This window comes from Lethenteron reissneri, chromosome 22 (assembly GCF_015708825.2).
Source record: "Lethenteron reissneri isolate LAM-NWPU_2019-01 chromosome 22, ASM1570882v1, whole genome shotgun sequence".
In the NCBI taxonomy this organism is placed as follows: domain Eukaryota; kingdom Metazoa; phylum Chordata; class Hyperoartia; order Petromyzontiformes; family Petromyzontidae; genus Lethenteron; species Lethenteron reissneri.
In genome coordinates, this window is record NC_083800.1 from 7,661,315 (window position 1) to 7,675,558 (window position 14,244).

The 14,244-nt window shown below is 54.6% G+C and overlaps 1 protein-coding gene across 1 annotated transcript; it reads right to left on the reverse strand.

Annotated features, from left to right (window-relative positions):
- Positions 1-1,793: 1,793 nt before the first annotated feature.
- On the reverse strand, positions 1,794-13,933 carry LOC133345588 (cytochrome P450 26A1). Its single transcript, XM_061556497.1, has 7 exons — positions 13,707-13,933; positions 11,264-11,488; positions 10,580-10,864; positions 8,590-8,736; positions 6,831-6,965; positions 5,351-5,494; positions 1,794-4,015 (listed from the first exon to the last, which is right to left on the reverse strand). Exons 1-7 carry the CDS (start codon positions 13,749-13,751, stop codon positions 3,653-3,655), a joined length of 1,344 nt encoding a protein of 447 aa, XP_061412481.1. The 5' UTR covers positions 13,752-13,933; the 3' UTR covers positions 1,794-3,652.
- Between the last annotated feature and the right edge of the window lie 311 nt (positions 13,934-14,244).

Below are 14,244 nucleotides of genomic sequence, written 5' to 3' on the forward strand. Positions count from 1 at the left end.
GGGAAAGTCAAGGATGTGCACTGCTATCAAGGTGGATGTAGGAGGGAGTGTAAATAGGTTGCTGACATATCTCTGTACAGGATAGATATAAACGTGCTGGAGGAGTAGGCTATGTGGCTACCTGGGCTGACGTCCACTCAGAACATATAACATTGACAAATACTTCTAGATTTGACAAACACATGTATTTATTAGTCTTGCATATCTGGTACTCTAACTGTATGACAGTCACGTGTAAAAGCATTCGCTAAATAATTAAAATTTACGAAGGATAATCCTAATATGCTCACCTCTATACATATCAAACCTGTAATTGATGCCCTTTGGGAGTAAATGCATACCGTGTACTAAGATGCATACAGTCTATATATAAATGATATAGTGACCCACTCCACGGAAGGTGAATTACGAGGTTCACTGATGGTATGATACTTTAAGCAATAATTATAATAATGCGGATGCCTGTTTAAACAGCGCCGTTCATTGAAAGGTCACAAAGCGCTGGACGTGGGGAAATTTAAACACGACATAAATTACGAAAAAAAGATCATTAAAAGTGAAAGCCAAGATAAAATGCTAAACTTTGCGGTGCCCTGCCCTGAAAGTGAAACCAAACAATCTCTGCGCCGTAAATTGCATAAGCACCAATGAGAAATGTTATCATCTTTTTACATTAAATTTATATTTTTATAGGTGTCATAAACTTGCCAAATTTCAGTGTTTCTTCCAGCCTTTCTCCGTATTCACAGCAGCCACTGCCTCGGTCATTCGCTATGACGGTAGATGCATCCCATGAGTAATTGTCCGATTTATTTTTTAACAACACCTTAATCTTTACACAATGATCAATCATATACTATTTTTTTGGAATGTAGCTTGAGAAAAATACCAAATTGAACCGTGCAGTTTGAAAAAATGTTGCAAATGTCAATTTAATAATAATGCTTAGGGGATTGCTCTCCAGGAAAAAAGTCAAAAGTCGAAGCGATGTTCTGCTCAAATGAGCATCAAGGCAATGCTCATCACCTGTTTACAGCCCTGACAGAGGCAAGTCTAACCATAGCAAAACCACGTTTGACCCCCCCCCCCCCCCACCACAAAGAGATACTTTACATCCTAGGTAACCTCACCGTGATGAGTGCACGAATCTCAGCGCTTGATCCACTCGCCTTGTTAAGCGATGTTTAAGTTGTGGATAACAGCCGGAATGGCAACAACACATTACTTGAATACGGTAGCGGTGTGGACAGTTCAAAGATTGGCAAGAGAACCATCGGAGGTGGCTATTGGGAGCTCTTAAAATCCACTGGTGCTCCAGATTTCTAGAGCAGAGGGGCTTTAAAAAAAGACATCGTCTTCCCCCTCGCCAATTGTATCGGTGTTAAGTCACAAGGCGAAGACGTATCTAATCGGATCTCTCGCAGAACAACACGACCCATCATGCCGGGGAACGGTCCGCGGAAGCGGATACTGCAGAACTAGTTCTCAATTCCTTCCGGGTGATCCCTCGGCCACAGACGCTCTGCTATCGGAGACGAAATGTTCATCGCATGATGGTCAGGTCCGGGTTTTGAATTCTCAAAGAACCAAATTAAGTGCGAAACCAAAGTTTATTTAATTGGGGGGGGGGGGTGTTGTTTTTTTGCGCAGTCATTGGTGATTGGGCTGAGACCACCGACTGACTGCACACGAGTACCCGGTTCACCAGAGGCGACTGCCTGGAATCGTAATAATGTGACAAAGTCTCGTTGAAGACGAAATACATTTAATGGAAATTACATTACAAACGAGCGTGCATTCAGTACAAAACATTACAAATTTTAGTGCTGTCCAATATAGGAGATTGTCAACAATAATTAAGGCATTTCATATCAACAAAAGATGACCATATAAAGTTAAAATACTAAAGAGCCTAAGCTACGATGGGTAGATTCACATGCAAACAAAATGATATATATTTAACAAAATTATGGTACATTTTGTACATCTCAGGATCACGGAAATGTAATTTACAGTTATAAAAAAAACATGTGTTTATAAAAATGTTTAATGAAGATACATTAGTCGTCACTATGTAGGCAAGCTACAATTGAAGCCAGACGCAACAAATGAGAATATTCTGGCATCGTAGACAACGCGTTTCTAAAAAATTCCATCGCTAATCAACGCAAGCAGGCGTCATTCACACAATCTATTCTACTTGAGCGTATGATGCGAAGTCAAGGTGGGGTGCATAGAAGTAGGGTACAACTATCGATTCGCTGCACTGCTCCCTGCTGCCCACTGCTTAGCCCGACAGACTATACCAACCCACAACACACGGTGGCCACTCATAAATACACCATCGAGGCTCAAACCTGCTTGACCGCTGAGATTTGCGATTGGGCTCATTCCAGATGTTCTGGTCAAAGGGCCGGACTGGCCTGTATCGTGGGGCCTCTGTCACGTATTGGCAAGAATGCAGTTTGTGTCAATATTTAGCATCTCGACCACGATAACTTTGGCCATTTTTCATGCCACAATTGGCCACCTTTGACCTTTTGTCAATCCACATCTGTGAAAAAGAGCTTGACAACTCATCGGATTCCCCCAGTATAAATGCATCTTTTTCCGATTCATATTTGACGCTCAAACCGAGTCAACCCAAACATTCCACCCCCTTGCTCACCCACCGTTCCTTCAACAATCACTTCCCTTACCCCGCCTGTGCCGAATTCAATCAACAAAACAACAAAACTCGAAGGCATCGTCATGATCTCCACCGCCTCTCTCCACTGTGAATATTTCTTGCCATGGTTGGGGAAGTTGAGATTGTGGTCTGGGATGTTCTAAGTCGTAGACCTTTGTTGTGGTAACTTGTTTTTGTTTTAACTTAAAACTTTCGTGACTGCAGGAATTCATATTCTTGGTTCTTTCGGAAAAGTCACGTAGATAGAAAATAATAAATTAAAATCAAAAATAATAAATCAAAAATAATAGTTTTTTACTTTTTTTATTTAAAATGTATTATTTTTACATATTTTTTTTATTTTTTTTTATTTTCTATCTACATAACCTTACCGAAAGAACCAAGAATATTTGTTCGTTTGTTTATGCTTTTAGTTTTGTTTTGTTCATTCATTTTAGTTTTTTCTTGGAAGAAGGTTTTTCATTTGCTTGGTGTGTATGTGTGTCTGTGTGTCTGTTGGGCTTCTTTCGTACCGTGCATAGCCAAGCGCATATATTGGATTATGTCCTTATATATAATTAATGTACAGCGTTGCGGGAAGCTGGGGCGCCACGGATGCGACATGTTAACTACCTCGCCTGGTATGCAGGAGGGCATGGGTTCGATCCCGACCCCGACGCCTGTTGTATATTTGGAGTTTGCGGTGCCTATAAAGCCCGTGGTCGTGGGGATTTTTCTCCAGGTCCTCCGTTTGTTTCCCTCCACAATTAGAAACTTGCGTTTAAAGTATTTGGCTGCAATGAATGTCCGCATGATAAGCCACTTCATTGAGCTGTCATTTTTGGCCGGGGTGCTTCTGAAAAAGAGCTGCACAGCTCAGTGGGCCTCACCTGGTAAAATAAAAATCGTTTAAATATTTTTCGTTAAATGCTGGCATGAATAACGCCATATAAAATGAAGGAACCATTATAATTATCATCATCATCATCTCCAGTCGTCGGCCGAGAAGGCCGAGAACCTGGCGGGCAGATTGTCCACGGGGTAGAGTGACGGCGCCGTCACCAGCGTGGGGGGGCCGTTGGGCAGCTCCCACTCGCAGCGCCGGCACAGCTCCACCACCACGATCCTCAGGATGAGTCGCGCCAGCTCCTTGCCCACGCAGCTGCGCGAGCCGCCTCCGAACGGGATGTAGGTGAAGCGCGACGATGCCGCGTCTCCGCCGGCGTCGCCGCCGCCGGTCATCCAGCGGTCGGGGTCGAAGTCGTTGCGCTTGGGGAAGTTCTCGGCCATGTTGTGCGTCTCCTTGATGCTGTAGATCACGTTCCAGCCCTTGGGGATCTGGTAGCCCTGTTGGAGGAAATGGGGACGCGTCATCACGTCGGTGACCGAGCAACGAGGGCACCGAGGCGCAGAGGTCGCAAACGGGTTTTGATTCTTTACCCGTACCCGGCCGCACCAGGGTCGCAAACGGGTACCCGTACACGGCCGTACCCGTACCCTACCCGTACCCGGCCGGGTACGGGTAGGGTACGGGTATCGGGTACCTGATTGCGACCTCTGGGATGAAGCCATGTTGCAGGCGTGGGTGGGTTGATTCTAGGAACTTGAATTGTGAGAAGAGACAAGACGTTGGGAAATGAGTGACAAACGGTGACTCACCAGTGACTCACGGTCTACCCGTACCTGTACCCGGCTGCACCAGGGTCGCAAACGGGTACCCGTACCCGGTCGGGTACGGGTAGCCGGGTATCGAGTAGGGTACGGGTATCGGGTACCCGGTTGCGACCTCTGCCGAGGCGACCCGCGCGTGCGAGCGCCCGGCTCAAGGGCCAAAGGGAGTCGAAGCGGGGGCCTCGGCAGTGCCAGCGCAGTGTCCCGAGATCGATGTTTTTACATCGATCTCAGGCTATTAACAAACTATTCAAATTTTTTCACCAGGTAAGGCCCACTGAGTTGTGTAGCTCTTTTGTTCAGAAGCGACCCGGCTTATCGCGCGGAAATTTATAACAGCCAAATACTCTGAAAGCGTGACGTTGATTCTAAATGTGGAGGGGAAAACCGGAGGAACTGGAGAAAAATCTACACGCCCACAGGGAGAGAGACGTGCAAACTCCAAATAAACAGGCGTCAGGGTTGGGATTGAACCCACAACCTCCTGGATACCAGTCGAGGGAGAGGGTGCCACGGTGGCTAGGAGATGTTAACTACCTCGCCTGGTATACAGGAGGTCGAGGGTTTGATCCTGACACCAACGCCTGTATATTTGGGGTTTGCATGTTCTTCCCGTGGTCGCCGCATTTAGAGTATTTGGCTGCTATAAATTTCCACGGGATAAGCCACTTCGTTAAGCTATAATTTGTGGCCAGGTCGCTTCTGAAAAAGATCTATATTGCTCAGTGGGCTTTAACTGATAAAATAAAAACAGTTTAGTCTTAAAGAGTTTTTAGTTTACACAATGCCACCGTGAGGCGTTACTTGTCGTCCGTTCTGACGCGTGTGCGTGCGCGTGGGTGCGTGCGAGCGGGTGCGTGCGCGTGGGTGCGTGCGAGCGGGTGCTTGCGAGTGGGTGCTTGCGAGCGGGTGCGTGCGTGCGTGCGAGTGGGTGTGTGCGTGCGAGTGGGTGCGTGCGAGCGGGTGCTTGCGAGTGGGTGCGTGCGTCTCCGGCGCAGGAAAGGGGCTCACGTTGATCTCGAAGGTTTTGAGCGCCACGCGGAAGCCCCCGGCCACGGGCGGGCTCACGCGCAGCGTCTCCTTCACCACGCTCGCCACGAACTTCAGCTCTTCCAGCTCCGCCAGGGAGCTGATGGTGCGCTCCGCGGTGAAGCCCTGCCAGCAAACAGCACAAAGGCCACAAAAACCATCACCCCCGCCGTGAGTAATTCAATTCCTTGGCAGCCAGCTCGACCCCCTCGGTTGAATCAAAGATGAATGGATGTAACCTCGGATTTCCATCAAAAGCCAACACAGCGTTGGCTTCTGATTCCCCCCGAAGGTCAGACATAAATGTCTGTAATCTTATCTTTTGTAGAATTTTTTTCGTAGAAATGTTTTTGTTTCATCTCATTTTATCTTTGCAGAGCGCCTTGGCTCAAGGCACTTTACGCAGATTCAAAGCGGTGAGCAAGAATCGAGCGATTTAGACGGAAAAGGGGCGGGCGAGGGCCGAGGGATGAGCGACCGTAACGGAGGAGCAGGTGGGGGGTCACGAGAGGGCGACAGGGGAGGGACGGGACAGAGTGGAGGAGCGAGGGGAAGGGGACGGTGCACCGAGGGCAGCTCGGTCGCAGGCGCTAGGCGGATCGTTACACCACGAGGTGGGGAACGCTTTGCGCAGGCACTGCTGGGGCGAGGATGGGGGCGAGGGTGAGGGCGAGGGTGGGGGCGAGGGTGGGGGCGAGGGTGGGGGCGAGGGAGGGGGCGAGGGTGGGGGCGAGGGTGGGGGCGAGGGTGGGGGCGAGGGTGGGGGCGAGGGTGGGGGCGAGGGTGGGGGCGAGGGTGAGGGCGAGGGTGGGGGCGAGGGTGGGGGCGAGGGTGGGGGCGAGGGTGAGGGCGAGGGTGGGGGCGAGGGTGGGGGCGAGGGTGGGGGCGAGGGTGGGGGCGAGGGTGGGGGCGAGGGTGGGGGCGAGGGTGGGGGCGAGGGTGGGGGCGAGGGTGGGGCGAGGAAGGGGGCGAGGGTGGGGGCGAGGGTGGGGGCGAGGGAGGGGGCGAGGGAGGGGGCGAGGGAGGGGGCGAGGGAGGGGGCGAGGGAGGGGGCGAGGGAGGGGGCGAGGGAGGGGGCGAGGGTGGGGGCGAGGGTGGGGGCGAGGGTGGGGGCGAGGGTGGGGGCGAGGGTGGGGGCGAGGGTGGGGGCGAGGGAGGGGGCGAGGGTGGGGGCGAGGGTGGGGGCGGCCGCCGAATCGTCGGACACGAAGCCGAGGGCGACGGCTGGCGCATCAAATTTTTGGTGGCGCGGAAATGCACAGCAGCCAAATCCCCTAGACGCGTGACGTTGATTAGAAAATGTGAAGGGAAAAACCGGAGGGCCCGGAGAAATATCCACGCGACCACGGGGAGAGAGAGGGAGAGACACGCAAACCGGCGTCAGGGTCGGGATCGATCCCACGACCTCCTGCGTACCAGGCGAGGGAGCTAACATCCCACAGGCACCTCGGCGGCGTTGTACCTGCTGCTTGAGCTCGCTCCTCAGGCGGGAGCGGACGTGCGGGTGGATCGCGAGGTGCATGACGAGCGACGTGGCCGCGCTGGCCGTCGTCTCGTGTCCCCCGAACAGGAGCTCCGTGGCCGACTCCTTCAGGTCCTGGGGGGAGCGGGGAGCGGGGAGTAGGGAGAGGGGAGTGGTGAGCGGGGAGTGGGGAGTGGTGAGCGGGGAGTGGTGAGCGGGGAGTGGTGAGCGGGGAGCAGGGAGCAGGGAGAGGGGAGTGGTGAGCAGGGAGTGGCGAGCGGTGAGTGGTGAGCGGTGAGTGGTGAGCGGGGAGTGGTGAGCGGTGAGTGGATGAGCGGGGAGTGGTGAGCGGTGAGTGGTGAGCGGGGAGTGGTGAGCGGGGAATGGTGAGCGGTGAGTTGTGAGCGGCGAGTGGTGAGCGGTGAGTTGTGAGCGGGGAGTGGTGAGCGGTGAGTTGTGAGCGGGGAGTTGTGAGCGGGGAGTGGTGAGCGGGGAGTGGTGAGCGGGGAGTGGTGAGCGGGGAGTGGTGAGCGGGGAGTGGTGAGCGGGGAGTGGGGAGCGGGGAGTGGGGAGTGGTGAGCGGTGAGAGGGAGAGTGGGGAGTGGTGAGCGGGGAGTGGTGAGCGGGGAGAGGGGAGTGGTGAGCAGGGAGTGGCGAGCGGTGAGTGGTGAGTGGTGAGCGGGGAGTGGTGAGCGGTGAGCGGGGAGTGGTGAGCGGGGAGTGGTGAGTGGTGAGCGGGGAGCGGTGAGCGGTGAATTGTGAGCGGTGAATTGTGAGCGGCGAGTGGTGAGCGGTGAGTTGTGAGCGGTGAATTGTGAGCGGGGAGTGGTGAGCGCTGAGCGCTCGGTTTAGGGTGCTTGTGCTCGCGCTTGTCCGCTCTGTCTCAGCTGGATGCCCACTCAGGTGTGGCTGTCACACGTTTGTGTGCAGGCGGTGCCACTGCACCAACCGGGGGAGAGGGGGGGGAGGCTGCAGGCCACGGGGGGCTGGAGACGGGGCTGTAGATTGGACTGGAGGGGGCTTCATTTCATTTCGTGCCATCGTGTACATCAAGGTGCGCACACCCTCTCCCTGACTCTGTCTCTCTCTCTGGAGAGCTGAGAGGGTGAGCGCCTCCAGCGGTTTGCAGCGCTCTAAAGTGAGTGAGCTCAGCGAAAGCTCATGGCACACAGCAGCTCACGTGAGCCCCCAGAAATCACGAAACAAGTCACGATGGGTGAACCAAACATCATCTCCGATTCCAATCCTAGTACGCACACAAAGCCAATTAACGTGAAACGCTCATTCACGTCCCCCGCCGTACCTCTCCCACTATCTACACTGCATCCCTTCTGTCATTTCACTGGTAGCGTACAAGTTGTAAGGGGGGCAAAGCCCCCCCAAATGAGGGCCCTGCCCGCCCCCCCCCCCCCGCCACCCCCACTGGGCCAGCAGCACCAATGTCTGACCATCGAGGCGGCTATCCATTTGTTTTTTTTCTTTTGGGTCAGATCGCGTTAATATAAGTGTATCATTAAACCCGCCACCACCCGACACGGCCAATTAGTAAAGTTTGTCACGTAAACAAAACGTGCCGATTAGTTACTAGTCCAACGCACCGCTTTGTTGGAAAGTAAACCCACAACATTTACAATTCGAGTAACGACGTTTCGCTCGGTAATTACAACCAGCCTCATCAGGCGACAGCGAGGATTGTGGGTAATATTGGTCGCGAAAGGCTACGTGATAATAACCGTCGAAGCTACGTTCAGAAGCTCACCTGCAAGCTCAGGCAGTTGCCGTTTTCCCGCGAATGTTCAATGAGCATCTGCAGCGCGTCCTTGCACCCGTCCGTCGGGGGACTGCTCAATTTCTTCTTGATGCTCTCCTCGATTTTGCTGTGGATGACGTTTCGCGCTTTCAGCCCCTGCGGAACGATCAAGAACGGTCAGTCGGGAATTATACGTTAAAAAAAAAAAAACGTAATATTTTCATTGGCAATGAAGCGGGGAAAGTGAACGAGTTACGAGTCAACGATAAGGGAGTGGAACGATGTTCAGCATCGGTCGATTAATAGCGAGCCTCACAAAGCTTGCGATGCTGAATCGAATCGCGGGTGTGATAATTGTCGTTGTCGTTAGGCTGGCGAGCACCCCTTGCAAGCCACTAGAGGCGCTACCATTCACCGCAGGCAGTGTGAAAAACAATCGAATCGTGACCCCAAATTTTGACGATTCATCAAATGGTCAGGGAGTGAATTATTACAGCTGTAATTAAACTAATTGGCATGGTAAACTGGACTTCCACAGTAAACTGGACTCCCATGGTAAACTGGATTTCCATGGTAAACTGGACTCCCATGGTAAACTTGACGTCCACGGTAAACTGGACATCCACGGTAAACTGGACTTCCATGGAAAACTGGATTTCCATGGTGAACTGGATTTCCATGGTGAACTGGACTTCCACGGTAAACTGGACTCCCATGGTAAACTGGACTTCCACGGTAAACTGGACTTCCATGGTAAACTGGACTCCCATGGTAAACTGGACTCCCATGGTAAACTTGATGTCCACGGTAAACTGGACTTCCACGGCAAACTGGACTCCCATGGTAAACTGGACTCCCACGGTAAACTGGACTTCCACGGCAAACTGGACTTCCACGGCAAACTGGACTCCCATGGTAAACTGGACTCCCATGGTAAACTGGACTTCCACAATAAACTGGACTCCCATGGTAAACTGGACTCCCATGGTAAACTTGATGTCCACGGTAAACTGGACTTCCACGGCAAACTGGACTCCCATGGTAAACTGGACTCCCACGGTAAACTGGACTTCCACGGCAAACTGGACTTCCACGGCAAACTGGACTCCCATGGTAAACTGGACTCCCACGGTAAACTGGACTTCCACGGCAAACTGGACTTCCACGGCAAACTGGACTCCCATGGTAAACTGGACTCCCATGGTAAACTGGACTCCCATGGTAAACTTGATGTCCACGGTAAACTGGACTTCCACGGCAAACTGGACTCCCATGGTAAACTGGACTCCCACGGTAAACTGGACTTCCACGGCAAACTGGACTCCCATGGTAAACTGGACTCCCATGGTAAACTGGACTCCCATGGTAAACTGGACTCCCACGGTAAACTTGACGTCCACGGTAAACTGGACTTCCACGGTATACTGGATTCCCATGGTAAACTGGACTTCCACAATAAACTGGACTCCCATGGTAAACTGGACTTCCACGGTAAACTTGACGTCCACGGTAAACTGGACTTCCACGGTATACTGGATTCCCATGGTAAACTGGACTTCCACAATAAACTGGACTCCCATGGTAAACTGGACTTCCACGGTAAACTTGACGTCCACGGTAAACTGGACTTCCACGGTATACTGGATTCCCATGGTAAACTTGACGTCCACGGTAAACTGGACTTCCACAATAAACTGGACTCCCATGGTAAACTGGACTCCCACGGTATACTGGATTCCCATGGTAAACTTGACGTCCACGGTAAACTGGACTTCCATGGTAAACTGGATGTCCACGGTAAAATGGACGTCCACGGTAAACTGGACTCGTACGCTAAACTGGACTTCCATGACTCCGGAGCCGCAGGTTGCTCTAAACCAAGAATGGTTACGGGATCGCCACGGTTCAACGACTACAACAACCTTCTTCTTGGTTCTTTCGGTAAAGTCACGTAGAAGGAAAATAATAAATAATAAAAACGATGACGACGCCGCCGTACCCGGTAGAGGCCGCCGAAGGGCACTTCGATGGGCAGGGAGAAGAGGTTTCGGATCATCTCCTCGAAGACCCCGACGAGGGCGTGGATCTCGCCGCGCGCCATGCCGTTCACGTCGATGCCGAGCAGCAGCCGCATGGCGATGCGGAACATGAGCACCTTGACCTCGGGGTAGACAAGCACGGGGCGCGAGCGCGAGCACCAGTCCCCGAGCATCGCCGACACCTCCTCCACGATCGTGGGCACGTAGTTCTGCAGGGCCTCTCTCGAGAAGGCCTTCAGGATGACCTGGGGTGGGAGGGGAAAAAAATATTACGATCATCCACGACGTATTCTCATTCACGCATTCGCTCTGCCGCTTGTTCGGTACCTGTGGAGGGCGGTGCGGTGGGAATGGAAGGGGGGGGGGGCACGGTAACTGGCGTAAAATTGATCCGACGTGAACCAAACTGTGGACTATCCCGAGTGAAAACCAGCCAGCCTGGCCAGACACTCCAAACACGGCGAAGGCGTTTTGTCCTCCGGCAACTTATATTTACCTGCCGCCTGCATCGCTGATAATTACATCCCGCCGTGAACCGGGTAGAGTGAGAGCGAGTTGGCTTGCGAGGGATGGCGACAGCAGTGGAGATAGATCATGGCCGATGGGGAGACGGGGGGGGGGGGGGGGGTGGGGGGCACCCTCACCTTCTTGCGCATCCTGTGGGCGCCGTCGAAGGAGCTGGAGAGGCAGCCGGCGCCCAGGATGGAGCGCACCGACGTGGGCCACTGCGCCGCCACGAGCCGGTGCTCGCCCAGCAGCAGGCGCCGCACGTTCTCAGAGCCGGTGACGCGCACGGTGGGCATGCCGAAGAGGTGCGTGCGGTAGACGGGGCCGTAGCGCTGGCGCTTCATCTCCATGAAGCTGCCCCTCTGTGGACCCCCACCGGCGGACAAACGAGCGCCTCCGATCAGAACACGGCTTGGCCACGGGGCGCGCGTGCGTACAAACGAGCGCGCGAGCAAAAGGGTGACCGTCGGGCCGCGTGTGCCGCGAGCGAGCGCCTGTTGGTTGCGCCGGAGCGGGTCGCGCACGTGACGAGAAGCGGACCGCGCAAGCGAGAGGTCTTGTCGTGCCGGGTGCGTTAACATCGATTGGGGTAGGCGGAACGTGACGAGCGTAGCGATATGTGTCGAGGGGAAGGGTAGCCAGCAGCATGCCTGGCCGCCCCCCGGCCTTTGTCTCTCCGACGCTGATGTTTTATACACGCCACATCGGGGTTCTCATACGAGGCCGATCGGACCTCGGGGAGGCCCAGGACCGGTTCAGATATTCGTCGCCGATGTTGGCCGTGAGCGGGAATCGAACTCGGGCGACGGCCATGTAAACATCAACAGCAGCAGCAGCAACGTGTCACATTTAACACATTCCTGCGGAGGGAGCTGGTAGGAACGTTGGGTTGCTCGGTCAATGGCCAGGGACAACGGCGGCGTGGTGTATTCCGCAAATATGCCCGACTGTGAGGGCGGGGACAAGCCGGCGTGAATAGGTTAAACGTTGAGTTTTATAAGGACACCACGGGGTGACCAGCCCCTCCCCACCCAGCCCCACCCCACCCTCCCTTCCCCACCCAGCCCCACCCTCCCCACCCAGCCCCACCCTCCCCACCCAGCCCCACCCAGCCCCTCCCCACCCAGCCCCACTCTCCCCTCCCCACCCAGCCCCGCCCTCCCCACCCAGCCCCACCCTCCGCTCCCCACCCAGCCCCACCCTCCCCACCCAGCCCCTCCCCACCCTCCCCACCCAGCCCCTCCCCACCCTCCCAACCCAGCCCCTCCCCACCCTCCCAACCCAGCCCCTCCCTCCCCACCCAGCCCCTCCCTGCACGACGGACGGACGGACACAATAATCCCCTGTAGGCTGGTGTAACCAGGAGGTTCCTACCAGTATAAATGTGTACATTTGTCATCGTTTTAAAATGGTTGCTCCGGGAGGAAGGGCTTGTGAAGGTGAAATTTGGCACTGGTGAAGCAGAGTGCGGTTTGTCACAAGGTGCATCCCTCCACCAGAAACAACAACTAAAAATATCCCCCCCCTCCCCACCCGGATCACCACATCCAGTATACTTATAGCTTAACGGCTGTCCCTGCGAGCTCGCGAGTCGCCGTGGTCACCACCGAACGCAAGCAAAGCAAGCCCTGTGTAGAATTAGAGAAAACAAACTTCTCTGAAAACCACCTGTTGTGTCAAGTGCTGTTCGCGAGCGCCAATGCAGATCGGGCTATACACACACACACACGTAAACAAAGACAGAGACCTCCCCTATAGCCTTGGCAACCTGTTGGGACAAGTGCTGTTAGCGAGCACCAATGAAGGCCGCAACGGCACACGAGGGGGTGGGTGGCCAGCACCACGCCCGGCCGCCTTTGTCTCTCCAGTGTCGATGCTTCGCAGCAGATACTCATTTGTGGGGGGTGGGTGGGGGGCCCCAGGACCAGTTGTAGGTGATCGTCACCGGTATTGTTCGTAGCGCAGAGCGCAACCCGCTACACCAGGGGCCAGAAAGCCAAGTACCAAAGAGAGGAGACATTTTTATTCGAAAATTCGTTGAAAAACCTCAATAGATTTCAAGAGCCGCAATGCACTGCGTGGTGCAATACGACATGGCGATGGGCCTTTTCTAAATAAGCGGAACCCTGCACTACACCCTAAACAAACAAAGACACAAACACACGTAAACACACGACAAAGATCACCCCCGTTGTAGCCTGAGCCGACTGTTGGAGCAAGCGCTGTTTGCGAGCACCTATGAAGGCCGGCACGGCACACGAGGTGGCGGGTGGCACAGCAACACGCCCGGCCGCCTTTGTCTCCCTGGTGCCGATGTTTACGACACACCGCACCGGGTACTCATTTGATGCCGAGTCAACCTAGGGGAGGCCCAGGAACCGGTTCAAATAATCGTCGCCACTGGGTGTTGACCGTGAGCGAGAATCGAACCCGGGTCGCCAGGTTCGTAGCGCAGCGCGCTAACCGCTCCACCACCGCTCCCCACACTACCACACAGACTCACACGCGCGCACACACAGACACGCGCACACACACGTGGTTCGTGGTGGTAGGTGGTGGTAACGTCGTTGTCGCTCTCACCCCCAGGACGTAGTGCAGGGTCTCCCCGATCAGAGGCAGACCCATGGATCCCGGCGGCAGCGGCAGCGGGACACGAGGGGTCCCGGTCCCGCAGGCAGAACCTCTCCCACAGCTTCCACGTGGCCAGCAGCAGCAGCAGCGGCGTGAAGATCGTGATGGTCACGGTGATCGCCAGCTGAAGCAGAGCCATGGCGACGAACGTCGGACCTCGCGGTCGCGGAAGTCCGGCGTCGAGTGCTGAACGGCGTCTCTCGTTTGCGATTGCCGATGGTGACACGCTCCAGGCTGCGTCTCCCGCTCGCCGTGAATTGATCACACGCCGGCACACGTGAGCGTGGTGGGTAGCGGTAGAGGCCGGGTGGTGTGGTGCCACCCTCTCTCCCTTCCTTGTCCGAGTGATTGGTGTGAAGCTCCAAGCTCTTTTTATGCACCCCCCCCCCCCCGCCGCTTCGTCGTGGCTGGATTAGGAGGAGGGTTTTTTTGTGGTTGTGTTGGGGTTTTCTTTTTACAGGTCGCTATTACCTATCACGGCCAGATA

What these genes read in the sequence shown, in the direction of transcription:
- LOC133345588 (XM_061556497.1), bottom strand. Translation starts at nt 13,751, where the DNA reads ATGGGTCTGCCTCTGATCGGGGAGACCCTGCACTACGTCCTGGGG. An exon ending in CCCACAGGATGCGCAAGAAG is followed by an intron (nt 10,865 to 11,263) that starts GTGAGGGTGCCC and finishes CTCCCACCCCAG; the next exon opens with GTCATCCTGAAGGCCTTCTC. An exon ending in TCAAAACCTTCGAGATCAAC is followed by an intron (nt 4,016 to 5,350) that starts GTGAGCCCCTTT and finishes TTCCTCCAACAG; the next exon opens with GGCTACCAGATCCCCAAGGG.